The sequence below is a fragment of the Trachypithecus francoisi genome, unplaced genomic scaffold, assembly GCF_009764315.1.
Source record: "Trachypithecus francoisi isolate TF-2019V2 unplaced genomic scaffold, Tfra_2.0 Lachesis_group5, whole genome shotgun sequence".
In the NCBI taxonomy this organism is placed as follows: domain Eukaryota; kingdom Metazoa; phylum Chordata; class Mammalia; order Primates; family Cercopithecidae; genus Trachypithecus; species Trachypithecus francoisi.
In genome coordinates this window covers 139,880,771-139,895,950 of record NW_022681470.1, presented here as the reverse complement: position 1 = coordinate 139,895,950, position 15,180 = coordinate 139,880,771, and the positions used below count along the sequence as shown (strand labels likewise).

At 52.2% G+C, this 15,180-nt stretch overlaps 1 protein-coding gene across 1 annotated transcript; it reads left to right on the top strand.

The window, feature by feature from the left end:
* The first annotated feature begins 2,483 nt into the window (after window positions 1–2,483).
* Window positions 2,484–13,747, top strand: LOC117074183 (putative protein C3P1). The gene is made up of 12 exons (XM_033195387.1): window positions 2,484–2,554; window positions 2,691–2,805; window positions 3,350–3,524; window positions 3,740–3,810; window positions 3,937–4,025; window positions 4,113–4,215; window positions 5,426–5,477; window positions 5,653–5,739; window positions 9,786–9,861; window positions 10,133–10,301; window positions 13,253–13,342; window positions 13,496–13,747. Exons 1-12 carry the CDS (start codon window positions 2,484–2,486, stop codon window positions 13,745–13,747), a joined length of 1,350 nt encoding a protein of 449 aa, XP_033051278.1.
* The last annotated feature ends 1,433 nt before the right edge of the window (window positions 13,748–15,180 follow it).

Genomic DNA, 15,180 nt, shown 5'->3' with positions numbered 1-15,180 from the left:
CCTCCCACCTCAGCATCCTGAGTGACTGGGACTACAGGTGTGCACTACCACACATGGTTTTTTTGTTTGTTTGTTTGTTTGTTCGTTTTGTAGGGACTGAGTCTCACTCTGTTGCCTAGGCTGGTCTCGAACTCCTGGCTTCAAACAATCCTCCCGCCTCAGCTTCCCAAAGTGCTAGGCATGAGTCACCACTCCTGACCCAGCTGCAAGGCTTCTATTAGGGGACATAGAGCACATTGAACAGTGTCTGGCACCTAATAGGTGCTCGACAAATGCCCAAGGAATAAATAACGAGATCCTACTCCTCCCTTTGCTTCTAACGTCCTTGGTTTCAGCTCTCTACGAAGGCAGGATCTAGCAGATGGGCACACGTTCAGCCCCAATTCATGGGAGACTATGAGGTTTCAGTAGAAAATGCCATTTGTGGCCGGGCGCGGTGGCTCAAGCCTGTAATCCCAGCACTTTGGGAGGCCGAGACGGGCGGATCACGAGGTCAGGAGATCGAGACCATCCTGGCTAAACGGTGAAACCCGTCTCTATAAAAAATACAAAAAACTAGCCGGGCGACGAGGCGGGCGCCTGTAGTCCCAGCTCCTTGGAGGCTGAGGCAGGAGAATGGCGTGAACCCGGGAGGCGGAGCTGCAGTGAGCTAAGAGCCGGCCACTGCACTCCAGCCTGGGCCCAGAGCAAGACTCCGTCTCAAAAAAAAAAAAAAGAAAAGAAAAAAAAAAAAAAAAGAAAATGCCATTTGTAAGTTTGCAGTAAATGTCCACTCCACACAGGAAGGGATTTTGTCTGTCACGTTCACTGCTGTGTCCCCAGCATGCTAAGTAGGGGCCAGGCTCAAAGTAAATGCTTGATGAATCTTTGGCAGATGAAAGTATATTATCCGCTGGATGCGGTGGCTCATGCCTGTAATCTCAGTACTTTGGGAGGCTGAGGTGGGCGGATCATGAGGTCAGGAGTTTGAGACCAGCCTGGCCAACATGGTGAAACCCCATCTCTACTAAAAATATTTAAAAAGTAGCCAGATGTGGTGGTGCGCGCCTGTAATCCCAGATACTGGGAGGCTGAGGTGGGAGAATGGCTTGAACCTGAGAGGCAAAGGTTGCAGTGAACCAGGATTGCACCACTGCACTACAGCCTGGGCAACAGAGTGAGATCTGTCTTTAAAAAAATAAAAGTATATTATCATTTGATGGGGGGATCAGGGACTCTTCAATAGGCAAAATTTCCCAAGCTGGCTGAATTGACATCACTGTAGGGCAGATTCAAACAGACTCATCATTAAGACCAACCGCTTCTTAGAGGCAGACACCACAAAGCCGTCTCGACAATCTCTAATAAGCCCGCTAAACAGTGAGAATTATTTGAGGACAGAGAAAGCCTTTTTCCAGGAATGTTTCAAGCATGATGTGTTTCCTTCCCTGGCTTAATATGTATAATTTGTCTTCTGGAAAAGGAGCCCAGAGACTCTGGCATGACTTAGGAAACAATAGACAATGTCACAATTTACCAAGCATAATCGTCTCCTGCAAGGATGAAGAAATCCATGTAGTGCAAGGACTTGAAGCCCAACAAGAGGACTTTGACCCACGGATTTCTTAGCAGGTTTCGTTATGGTGGGTCCTGGGGTCAGATGGTCAAATGCCACCGGCTGCTCACTCCCGGAATTGAGAAATAGGGAAAAAACGCCAGCACCGTCCCTGTTTGTGCAGCTGCCCTGTTTTGCCAATTTCACAAGGGCAGAAGTAGGGAAAATCCATCCAGGCTAGGGTAGAAAGATGTTTGCTCCTCCTCCTGCCAGCCAATCCCCACCAAGTCCTGAGTTCAGTGTCCTGGGTGTGCAAAGCTCCTTGCTGGGGGAGGGGAGGGCTTTAGGATATGACCTTCATGGCCAGGCACAGTGGCTCATACCTGTAATCCCAGCACTTGGGGAGATCGAGGCGGGAGGATCACTTGAGGTCAGGAGTTCGAGACCAGCCTGGCCAACATGGTGAAACCCTGTCTCTATTAAAAATACAAAAATTAGTCGAGCATGCTGGCTCACGCGTGTAATCCCCGCTACTTGGGAGGCTGAGGCATGAGAACTGCTTGAACCCGGGAGGCAGAGGTTGCAGTGAGCTGACATTGTGCCACTGCACTCCAGCCTGGGTGACAGAGCCAGACTCTGTCTCAAAAAAAAGTAGGGGAGGATAAAGACCCTCATGGCTCATGGAACAGGTCATGGAATCTTACCACTCTGGTCCCGAAGGAAGCGGCTGGGGCGCTTCTCAAGCCTGTCTTGGAGGCTTGGCTGGGAAGAAAGAAACACCTCCAGCTCCAGCCGGTTGGATTTACAGGGATTCTTGCCCCACACCTGTTTACATATTAACTCAGCCACGACCAGGCAAGGCAAACAGGCCAGGGCCAGGGCAGACGAGAGGACAGACAAGAGGACAGACATCTGCAGCCTGTGGCCACCCGTCACCCTCCCACCCACCATGGACATGCCCTGGCCCCTAGGGTGGATTCTGCTTCTGTTGGGAAGCCCCCTCACCCACGCTGAGCCTCTGTGAGTCTGGGGAATGGAGGGGGCTCAGCCGGCTTCCTGCACATCTGATGTCTGCGTGATTCCAGCTTGTGACTCCTGTTTGGTGTCACTTTCCCTACTCAAGTCCCTTAATGCCCCTGTGTTTGTCTACTGGCAGGTACATCCTGGTGACCCCCCGAGTCCTGAGGGTTGGCAGTCCAGAGAGCATTCACATTCAGGCCCACTCGGACTCCAGACAGCCCCTCACAAGGACCCTCCAGGTGAACCTCACGGTATGGGACTTCCCCAGGAGGAAGACAGTGTTGGCAAGGAGCCAGCTCATTCTCACGCCAGGAAACAACTTTATGAACCAGGCACCTGTGACGGTGGGTGACAGGCTGGAATGCATGACCACAAAGGGAGGCTCCAGGTCAGCAATAAAGGTAGAAAGGGGCAGACTCTGTGTCTGAAGAGCAGATGCAGGGCCCAAAGTACTTACCGCTCCTCTAATGTCCTGTCCATTTAGAAGTCAAAAGCCCCTAAGCCTGGGCTCCAGGAAGGCTCCACTAGCCCATTTGATGCCTCTCCGAGAACTATAAAAGGTGCCTTCTGTTGGTAGCTTGGGAAGCTGAGCATGGACTGGATTTCGTCCTTCCTTTGGCTGGGTGCTCTCGTTCAGTGAGCAACCTGCACAACTGCACATGGCAACCTGGCTCCCAAAGGCAGAACCAGAAGACCCTCAGTCAATTGCTCCTCCCAGGATCTGTCCCAGGGCTTTACTCCCAGTCAGGGAGACCCCAGCAGAGCCTGAAGAGTATGGATATCTCTCTCTGTCAGGTTCCCGAGAGCCTGGTGTACCCCCCAAAACCAGGGCAGCAATATGCCATCATCCAGGCAACTTGGGCACCCTCCTCGGGCTCCTTATTCATGGAGAAGATAGTGCTGGTGGCTCCTCATGCTGGCTACATCTTTATCCAGACAGACAAGACCATCTACACCCCTGAGCACTTGGGTACAGCCCCGAGGCACTTGGCTTGGAGCAATCACTGGCTCTCATTCCCAGTCTTTCCCAATGTCTGAGATACTCCCATCCCCTAAAATCTTCTCCACCTCCCAAGATCTCTCTCTCTGCATAAGTGGCACCCCCCACTGCCCAAGATCCAAACTCTCTCTCTCTCTGTCTTTCCCTTCCTCTACCCAATACTCAGAGTCCTCCTTCTCCCCTAGTTCACTACCGGGTGTTCACTGTTAACCACAAGATGGACCCTGTGACCAAGACATTCACTCTGGATATCAAGGTGGTCTTTCCCGATGGGGGGTGTTGGGGGTGGATCCTGGGCACTGAGGTTACACGGCGTGCTGAAGCATGAGCCACAAGGGCCCTCCCAGAGGGCAGTCACCAGCCCCACCCCCTATCCCCACAGAACCCGGAGGGAATCACCGTGATTAGCCAGAGTCTGATAGCCAAGGACGGCTTCTTTTTCAGCTCCTTTCACCTCCCAGAGCTTGTCAGGTGCACTTGTCAGGTCTGGGAGCCCGAGGGGTGGCAAGGGAGGCTGTCATTCTCTGTCTCCATCTCTCTTAACTTTCTCTGCCTCAGTTTGGGGACCTGGACCATCGAAGCCAGCTACCAAAGTACACCCAAGCAGAAGTTCAAGGCTGCCTTTGATGTGAAGGAATACGGTGAGAAGGGTGTGGGTGGGGTGGGCAAGATGAATATGCCAGGGACGGGACTGGGAATGGAAAGGAGGTTTCAAGGGGAGCCTCTGCTGTAAACCAGGGCCTGAGCTGGGTGCTAAGTGCTGGGTGCTGGTGTTCCAGCCCTTGGGGCTTGGCAGAGCCACCAAGGAAGGAGCAGGACTGGGAGGAGATGAGGGAGCAGGTACAATACTGAGGGTGGCCATGGCTTTTTTTTTTTTTCTCCCAGTCCTCCCATCTTTTGAGGTCCAGCTGGTCCCAAACAAGACTTTCTTCTATCTCAAGGATGAGGTTCTGGGCGTTGACATCCAGGCTCGGTGAGCCTCCTTCCTCCCAGCCCTGCCAGAAGACCAGGGACACAAAGATTGAATACAGAGAAATAAGTGCCAGGTGCTATGGTTCACGTCTGTAATCCCAGTGCTTTGGGAGACCAAGGCAGGAGGATCACTTGAGGCCAGGAGTTCAAGACCAGCCTGGACAACATGGCAAAACTCCTTCTCTACCAAAAACTCAGTCAGGTGTGGTGGCACCCCCATGTACTCCCAGCTATTTGGGAGGCTGAGGTGGGAGGATCATTTGAGCCTAGAAATTTGAGTCCAGCCTGGGCAACCTGAAATTTTTTTTTCTCTGAAAAAAAAAAAAAACTAGGTCAGGCGTGGTGGCTCATGCCTGTAATCTCAGCACTTTTGGAGGCTGAAGCAGGTGAATCACTTGAGGCCAGGAGTTCAAGACCATACTGGCCAACATGGCAAAACGCTATCTCTACTAAAAGTACCAAAATTAGCCTGGCGTGGTGGTGTGCACCTGTAATTCCAGCTACTCAGGACACTGACGCATGAGAATCCCTTGAACTTAGGAGGTGGAGGCTTCAATGAGCTGAGATCATGCCACTGCCTCCAGCCTGGGTGACAGAGTGAGACCCTGTCTCAAAAAAAAAAGTAACTAATTCAGCCCTCCAAACAACCCTATGAGTGAGGGACTATTGTAATCCCCCTTTGACAGATGAGAAAACTGAGGCAGAGAGAGGGTAACTAATTTTTCCCGAGGACATACAGCTAGGAAGCAGAAGAGTTGGGATTCGAACCCAGGTATTTGGGCTCCAGAGTCTGTGCTTATCACAGCCAAGCAATGCCTCTTCTCACCATCACTGTGATTGTCATTTTTACTGTGGTTGCTGTTTTTGCTTTTGACTGATATCCTCAACTCATCCCTCAGGCAGGGGGTCAGATCCAGCAAACATCCTATAGCATCGTCTTGGAACCCCAAGGTTTGTGAAATCTGCAGGGGGTATGTGAGATCCTGGGGCTGTGCTGGGGAGGAGGAAGGAGTTGGCATGAGAGGGTGTGCCCAGGTGGGGATTCCAAGCTCCAGCCCCAGGCTCTGTGCACCCTGACTTCCCCAGCCCCAGAGCCCACTTGTCACAGAAGGTTGTGGTTCTTCAGGTCAGACCCAGACAAAACTGGTGCCAAGACAGGAGTTCTTGAATATGGTACCCGACACGGAGGTGGAAGTGTTTATCAGTGTTCAAGGTGCTGGGGGACACAGGAACGTGGGGAGGGCTGACACTGGGTCCTCTAAGGTCCACGAGGCACCAGGGCAGGAGGAGCTGGGGGTGGCCGTGTGGGGCCATCAGTGAACCATGGTGGCTTAGGCATAGACCACTCCCAGGGTGACCCAACTCACCCACCCGACAGGTGACATCCTTGGTGAGACAATTGTGGGCAGCCTGACACCCAACGAGATTTGGCATCTGCTGCAGGTCCCCACGGGCTGCCGTGAGCAGACGCTGAGCTCCCTGACACCTGTCATCATCCTGTCCCACTATTTGGATGCCACCGGCCAGTGGGGCAAGGTAGGGGTGGAGCACAGGGACCAGGTGATGAAGAATATTGTCAGCGGTGAGAGCGGGGACCCTCTTGGGGCCTCCATGAGGGTGCCTGGGGATCTCCCAGAGGGTGGCTGGGGCACCCCCAAGATTGGGAAATCTTCATGGGACCCCCCCCAGCCCCCGCCTTAGGCATTAACACCCAAACTGTGACTCCTTCCCCAGACTACAACCTGGTACCAATTCCCCAAGGTCATCCCCCAACTGTGACACACCCATGGGAATTCTTCACCTGACCGCTTCCCCAGCTTCAATCTTTTTTTTTTTTTTTTGGCGATGTAGTCTCGCTCTGTCACCAAGGCTGGAGTGCACTGGCATGATCTTGGCTCACTGCAACCTCCACCTCTCAGATTCGAGCCATTCTCCTGCCTCAGCCTCCTGAGTAACTGGGATTACTGGTGCCCGCTACCATGCCTGGCTAATTTTTGTATTTGTATTTATTTATTTGTTTACTTATTTAGAGACGGCATCTCACTCTGTCGCCCAGGCTGGAGTGCAGTGGAGCAATTTCAGGTGCCCCCCACCACACTCGGCTAATTTTTGGATTTTTAGTGCAGATAGGGTTTTGCCATGTTGGTCAGGCTGCTCTCGAACTCCTGACCTCAGGTGATCCACCTGCCTTGGCCTCCCTAAGTGCTGGGATTACAGGTGTGAGCCACCACGCCAGACCTCTAGGCTTCGATCTTATGTCAGACACCCTGATATCTCCCAAAAAAGCCATGCTGCGAGAGGATATTATACTCAGGCCCTGCCCCAGGTTACACCCCCTCAGTGCTACTCCCAGGGAACCCCAGGGAACACCCAAGCAGCAAACCCCAGAATAACCCCAGGCAGTGGCCTCTTAGTTGCACCTGTATGCTGATACTTCCCCGGGTTACAACCAAACACCCCAGGGAGCAACTAGAGATGAACACCCCTAGTAACACCCACAGAACTCTGAGTTAATTGGTCCCATGTTTCCCTCAGACTCCAACTTTCCCTCCAGGTTTTCTCAAACAGTAATCCCACAAGTAACATCCAGATACTGTCACCCCAGTGCTCCAAGAAAACAGTAAACCTCCAGAGGAACTTCAAGTAATGAGTAGCAAGGCTCGGAATACACCTGAAAGGCTGGGTTTGGTGGCTCATGCCTGTAATCTCAGCACTTTGGGAGGCCAAGGTAGGAAGATCACTTGAGCCCAGGAGTTTGAGACCAGCCTGGGCAATATAGTGAGACCCTCATCTGTACAAAAAAATGTTTAAATTGGCTAGGTATGGTGGTTCCCATCTGCAGTCTCAGCTGTTCAGGAGCCTGAGCGGGAGGATTGCTTGAGCCCCAGAGTTTGAGACTAGCCTGGGCAACATAGTGAGACCTCATCTTTAAAAAAAAAATTAGGCCGGGCGCGGTGGCTCAAGCCTGTAATCCCAGCACTTTGGGAGGCCGAGACGGGCGGATCACGAGGTCAGGAGATCGAGACCATCCTGGCTAACACGGTGAAACCCCGTCTCTACTAAAAATACAAAAATTAGCCGGGCGAGATGGCGGGCGCTGTAGTCCCAGCTACTCGGGAGGCTGAGGTGAGAGAATGGCGTAAACCCAGGAGGCGGAGCTTGCAGTGAGCTGAGATCCGCCACTGCACTCCAGCCTGGGCGACAGAGCGAGACTCCGTCTCAAAAAAAAAAAAAAAAAAAAAAAAAAAAAAAAAAAAATTAGCCTGGTGTAGTAGTACATGCCTGTAGTCCCAGCTACTGCTTGGGAGGCTGAGGTTGGGAGGATAACTTGACCAGGGAAGGTTGAGGCTGAAGTGAGCTATGATTGTACCACTGCACTCCAGCCTGGGTGACAGAGTGAGACTTGGTCTCAAAAAAATAAAAATAAATAAAAAGAGGGCCGGGCACACGCCTGTAATCCCAGCACTTTGGGAGACCGAGGCAGGCGGATCACCTGAGGTCAGGAGTTCAAGACCACCCTGGTCAACATGGTGAAACCCCATCTCTACTAAAAATACAAAAATTAGCCAGGTGTGGTGGTGCGCCCCTGTAGTCCCAGCTACTCAGGAGGCTGAGGCAAGAGAATCACTTCAACCCAGGAGGCAGAAGTTGCAGTGAGCTGAGATCGCGCCACTGTACTACAGCCTGGGTGACAAAGCAAGACTCCGTCTCAAAAAAATAAAAATAAATAAATAAAAGAGGGCCGGGCACACGCCTGTAATCCCAGCACTTTGGGAGACCGAGGCAGGCGGATCACCTGAGGTCAGGAGTTCAAGACCACCCTGGTCAACATGGTGAAACCCCATCTCTACTAAAAATACAAAAATTAGCCAGGTGTGGTGGTGCGCCCCTGTAGTCCCAGCTACTCAGGAGGCTGAGGCAAGAGAATCACTTCAACCCAGGAGGCAGAAGTTGCAGTGAGCTGAGATCGCGCCACTGTACTACAGCCTGGGTGACAAAGCAAGACTCCGTCTCAAAAAAATAAAAAGAGGCCGGGCGCGGTGGCTCAAGCCCGTAATCCCAGCACTTTGGGAGGCCGAGACGGGCGGATCACGAGGTCAGGAGATCGAGACCATCCTGGCTAACACGGTGAAACCCCGTCTCTACTAAAAAATACAAAAATAAATAAATAAATAAATAAAAAGAATACACCAGAGAAGTACCCATCTAAGATCACGCCCCAAAGTAACCTCCCCTGGGTGACACAGACCCACTGACACTCCAGGTTTACATCCAAGAAATAACCCCCAAGAAAACTCCTAGGCTGGTCAGGCGCAGTGGCTCACGCCTGTAATCCCAGTACCTGGGAGGCCAATGTGAGTGGATCACCTGAGGTGAGGAGTTTCAGACCAGCCTGGCCAACATGGTGAAACCCCCTCTCTACTAAAAATACAAAAATTAGCCGGGCGTGGTTACTCATGCCTGTAATCCCAGCTACTTGGGAGGCTGAAGCTGGAAAATCGCTTGAACCCGGGAGGCGGAGGTTGCAGTGAGCCGAGATCGCACCACTGCATTCCAGCCTGGGCAATAGAGAAAGACTGTCACACACACACAAAAAAAGGCCGGGCGCGGTGGCTCAAGCCTGTAATCCCAGCATTTTGGGAGGCCGAGACGGGCGGACCACGAGGTCAGGAGATTGAGACCATCCTGGCTAACCCGGTGAAACCCCGTCTCTACTAAAAAATACAAAAAAACTAGCCGGGCGAGGTGGCGGGCGCCTGTAGTCCCAGCTACTAAGGAGGCTGAGGCAGGAGAATGGCGTAAACCCGGGAGGCGGAGCTTGCAGTGAGCTGAGATCCGGCCACTGCACTCCAGCCTGAGAGACACAGCAAGATTCCGTCTCAAAAAAAAACAACAACAACTCCCACGCAGCACCCCTCAAGTTGCCCCATCTCCCAGGTTACATGTGGACAACAATACCTATGTTTCTTCCGGCAGCAGCTCCAAGGGTAGCACGCCCTGCCCCAGAGTCCCTGAGGTGAAGATTTTCTGGGTTACACTCAGAGACAACTGCATCCTGGGTCCCTCAAAGTCATTCCTGAGCCCTGCTCCTCATTTACACCTGGGCCCTAAACACCCCTCCAAAGTACACCTGGGCAACAGGTCTCTCCCTCTAGATTACCTCTATGTGTGACACCCCCACGTCACCTCCAGTCCCTGCCCGCCAGGTTATTCCTGATAACACTGACTGTCCCTCAAAGCCCTGCTCTGTTTCCTCAGGCTACACTCGGATGTTGACCCACCGGAGTTCAGACGGCACCTACCACACCTCCAAGGGGAACCCAGGAAGCACCTGGTGAGGATGACCCTGTCTCTCCTGCCACTGCCACCCTGGAAGCCCAAGAGGCCAGTCTGGGGTCTGATGACTCAGGAGCATCCACGCTGTAGAGTCTTGGGGTCTTGGGGTGTCCAGCACATGGGTCTGGGGAATCCTACACTGGCAGGCCTGGGCAGTGGCGAATGGCAGGGGTCCACATGGAATGGTGTGGACCATGGTGTAGACTCCCCCTATCCCAGAGCCCCCTTGGCTGCCATTCGCAGGTGTCACCTTCGCCCTCTCCTGACAGGCTCACAAGCTATGTGTTCCGTGTCTTTGCCCTGGCCTACTCTACAATGACGACGCAAGTGCTTAGCCTGTCCTCTCTCTGTGACATGGCCAACTGGATCATCACCGACAGGCAGGCGGAGGACGGGCACTTCCTGGAGGAGGGTCCCGTGGTCATGACATCCATGCAGGTGATCACACCCCCCCTCCCCGGGTCATTCAAACAAATCCCAGGGACTCTGTGCGCTAAGACGGAAATTTCAGGCTCTCAAACTGCTCTTGGGCAGAATGAGAACAGGAAAGAGCTGAGGCTCTGTGCCAAGGATCACATCCCCACCCAGGTCTGAACCACCTCACACTCTTCCTCATCCCCACATCAAGCAGTGGCCTGCCCTGTCCCTCCTCCCTCGGGCACTGAGTCCTCCCCAGCTTGCACACCCATCCCCACCAAGAATCCCCTCACACCAGCATCCAGAAATGTCTTTCAAACACAGCCTGGCAGGTCTCTTCCCTGCTCAAACACCTGCTGTAGCTCACAGCTATCTTTGTCTGTATCACCTCCTAGGCCTCACCCCACCACTACTTTCTCAGTATTCACACTTAACCACTCATAGGCTCCTCCAACTCTCCTACAAAAAGCACTTTTGCTGCCCTCTCTGCAAGCAACAGGCCAAATTATTATTATTACTATTTATTATTTTGAGACAGAGTTCCCCTCTGTCACCCAGACGGGAATGTAGTGGCATGATCTCAACTCACTGCAACCTCCATCTCCTGGGTTCAAGCGATTCTTATACCTCAGCCACCCGAGTAGCTGAGATTACAGGCATGTGCCACCAGATTCAGCTAATTTTTACATTTTTGTTTTAGTAGATGGGGTTTCACCATGTTGTCCAGGCTGGTCTCAAACTCCTGACCTTAAGTGATCTGCCTGCCTCGGCCTCCCAAAGTTCTGGGATTACAGACATGAGCCTCAGCTGGAGTGCAGTAGCACGATCTCGGCTCACTGCCTCTGCCTCCTGGGTTCAGCCTATTGTTATTATTTTTAGAGACAGGATCTTGCTCTGTTGCCCAGACTGGAATGCAGTGACACAATCATAGCTCATTACAGCCTCAAACTTCTGAGCTCAAGAGTCCCCTTGCCTTAGCCTCCTCAGTGGCTGGGACTAAAGGTGCAAACCACCATTCCTGGCTAATTTTTTTTTTTTTTTTTTTTTTTGAGATGGAGTCTTGCTCTGTCTGGCTGAAGTGCAGTGGCGAAATCTTGGCTCACTGCAACCTCTGCCTCCTGGGTTCAAGAGATTCTCCTGCCTCAGCTTCCTGAGTAGCTGGGACTACAGGCACGCACCACCATGCTTGGCTAATTTTTGTAGTTTTAGTAGAGACAGGGTTTTGCCATGTTGCCCAGGCTAGTCTCGAACTCCTGACCTCATGTGATCTGCCTGTCTTTGCCTCCCAAAGTACTGGGATTACAGGCATGAGCCATCACCTCTGGCCCTGCAACCTCCGCCTCCTGGGTTCAAGTGATTCTTCTGCCTCAGCCTCCTGAGTAACTGGGACTGCAGGCAAGTCCACCATGTCCGGCTACTTTTTGTATTTTTAGTAGAGACAGGGTTTCACCATATTGGCCAGGCTGGTCTCGAACTCCTGACCTCATGATCTGCCCACCTCAGCCTCCCAACATGCTAGGATTACAGGCGTGACCACCGCATCTGGATTTTTTTTTTTTTTTTTTTTTGAAACAGAGTCTGGCTCTGTCACCCAGGCCAGAGTGAAGTGGTGAGATCTCGGCTCACTGCAACATCTGCCTCCCAGGTTTGAGCGATTCTCCTGCCTCAGCCTCCTGAGTAGCTGGGACTACAGGCTCATGTCACCACACCTGGCTAATTTTTTGTATTTTTTAGTAGAGATGGGGTTTCACCATGTTAGTCAGAATGGTCTCCATCTCCTGACCTCATGATCCACCTGCCTCAGCCTCCCAAAGTGCTGGGATTACAGACATGAGCCACTGCGCCTGGCCAACATGACGTTCTATAAGGGCACCAGTTATTAGACTTAGGGTCCACCCTAATCCAGTATGATCTCTTCTTAATTTTAATTACATCCCCAAAGACCCAGTTTCCAAATAAGATCACATCTTAGGCAGGGCGCGGTGGGTCATGCCTGTAATCCCAGCACTTTGGGAGGCCGAGACGGGCGGATCACGAGGTCAGGAGATCGAGACCATCCTGGCTAACACAGTGAAACCTCATCTCTACTAAAAATACAAAAAAATTAGCTGGGCGTGGTGGCGGGCACCTGTAGTCCCAGCTACTTGGGAGGCTGAGGCAGGAGAATGGCATGAACCCAGGAGGCAGAGCTTGCAGTGAGCCAAGATAGCACCACTGCACTGCAGCCTGGGCGACAGAGCAAGACTCTGTCTCAAAAAAAGAAAAAAAAATCACATCTTGAGGTCCCGGGTGAACATGAATTTTGGGGTCCACACAGGGGATGAGGGTGGAAGCTGGGGTACTAAAGTGGTGTTTGGACCTTGAGTTGGCCATTTTCTAGCAATGGGAAGACTTTGCCACTCTGACCTCAGTTTTCTCATCAGTAAAATGGGGCTGCTGCTAGGATGCTCTGAGATAGTGTACAGAGCTCAGTTTCTTGTGTTGATAGTTTCTGTTTGTTTATTTTGTTTTGTTTTTGAGACAGAGTCTCTCTCTGTCATCCAGGCTGGGTGCAATGGCATGATCTCAGCTCACTGTGACTTCTGCCTCCCGGGTTCAAGCGATTTTCCTGTCTCAGTCTCCTCAGCAGCTAGGCTTACAGGCACCCGCCATCATGCCCAGCTAATTTTTGTGTTTTTGTGGGGACAGGGTTTCACCATGTTGGTCAGGCTGTTCTCGAACTCCTGACCTCAGGTGATCCACCTGCCTCGGCTTCCCAAAGTGCTGGGATGAGCCACTGCGCCCGGCTGATAGCTTTTGACTGTAGGGCAGACCCCAGCGAGGCAAACCTCTCTCTTCTGTCTTCATCCCACCTCCACCATCATCCCGCCCAGAGCTGGGTACCTGGAAACTTCTCAGGGTCAGACAGGAGAGGCTGAGGAAGGCATCTCCAAGACGCTGAGGGGATCACAGGTGGGACTCTGCATCCACAGGGTGGCTACCAAGGCTCGGAGGAGGATGTATCCCTCACAGCTCTTGTCCTGATAGCCCTGAATGAGGGAAAGGAGTTGTGCAACCAGAAGGTAGGACCCCAGAGAGGAGGGCAGGATCTGTATGGTCCTCTAGCCCCAGCATCTGGAAAGCTCCCACATCCTCACGTCCCCCTGGGTCCCTCTAACTCCCAGACTTCTTTCCTCTGATCATCTCCCTCTGGCCTCCTCCCTCTGACCCTCTAGAATTTGATGGCCAGCATCGAGAGAGCCCGTGGCTTCCTGGAGAGAAAACTTCCTGACATTCAGACAACCTTTGCCATAGCTATAGCCTCCTACGCACTGGCCCTTGCCAACAGCTCCCAAGCCAATGACCGCCTGGACAGCTTTGCTAGCCCTAGTGGGTGTGGGATGCTTCTTAGTCAACCTCAGTCATGGAATGGGGAGGGGGTGATCTCAAATCCAGCAATGCATCATTCATCACTTAGTGTTTCCTGAGCATCCACTGTATATCAGCTCTTGAGCTCAAACCCTGTGAGACCAAGGTGAACAACACTGATAAGTTCCCTGCCCTCAAGGGTCCCACCATCCTTGGAAGAAACAATCAGAAGACAGACAGGTCACCATATAATTCCAAACTGAGGCTGGGGGCAGTGGCTCACGCCTGTAATCCCAGTCCTTTGGGAGGCCAAGGCAGGCGGATCACCTGAGGTCAGGAATTTGAGACCAACCTGGCCAACATGGTGAAACAGTGTCTCTACTAAACATACAAAAAAATCAGCCGGTCGTGGTGGCACATGCCTGTAGTCTCAGTTACTCAGGAGGCTGAGGCAGGAAAATCACTTGAACCTGCGAGGTGGAGCTTGCAGTGAGCCAAGATAGCGCCACTGCACTCCAGCCTGGGCAACAGAGTGGGACTCCATCTCAAAAAAAAAAAAAAAAAAAAAAAAAATCCCACGGCTGATCTTATCTCATCCCCAAGGATCTATATCCCCTCTTCTTCATTCCATAAATTAAGGAAAGTGGAACTAGGAAAATTTGCTTGCAGTGGGACTGGAGGGACCTGAAGGATTTTTTTTTTTTTTTTTTTTGAGACAGAGTCTTGCTCTTGTCACCCAGGCTGGAGTGCAATGGCATGATTTCAGCTCACTGCAACCTCCACCTCCCAGGTTCAAGCGATTCTCCTGCCTCAGCCTCCTGAGTAGCTGAGATTACAGGCACCCACCAGCACAGCTGGCTAATTTTTTTGTAATTTTAGTAGAAACGGGGTTTCACCATGTTGTCCAGGCTGGTCTCGAACTCCTCAGGTGATCTGCCTGCCTTGGCCTCCCAAAGTTCTGAGATTACAGGTGTAAGCCACTGCGCCCAGCCAGTAACTTTTTTTTTTTTTTTTTTTTTTTTGAGACGGAGTCTCGCTCTGTTGCCCGGGCTGAGAGTGCAGTGGCCAGATCTCAGCTCACTGCAAGCTCCACCACCCGGGTTCACGCCATTCTCCTGCCTCAGCCTCCTGAGTAGCTGGGACTACAGGCGCCCGCCACCTCGCCCGGCTAGTTTTTTGTATTTTTTAGTAGAGATGGTTTCACCGTGTTAGCCAGGATGGTCTCAATCTCCTGACCTCGTGATCCGCCCGTCTCGGCCTCCCAAAGTGCTGGGATTACAGGCTTGAGCCACCGCGCCCGGCCAGGAACTTTTTTTTGAAACTCAATTTCCCCATCGGAAAATAGATCCCATCTCCTAGGGTCGTTCTGAAAATTGGATGTCCGTGTTTTCTCAGCAAAGAGCTTCACATAAAGTAGGTGATCGGGACTGGGCACGGTGGCTCACGCCTGTAATCCCAACACTTTGGGAGGTCGAGGTGAGAGAATGGCTTGAGCCAGGAGTTCAAAACCAACATCGACAGCATAATGAGAACTCCCCCACCCCCACTCCTC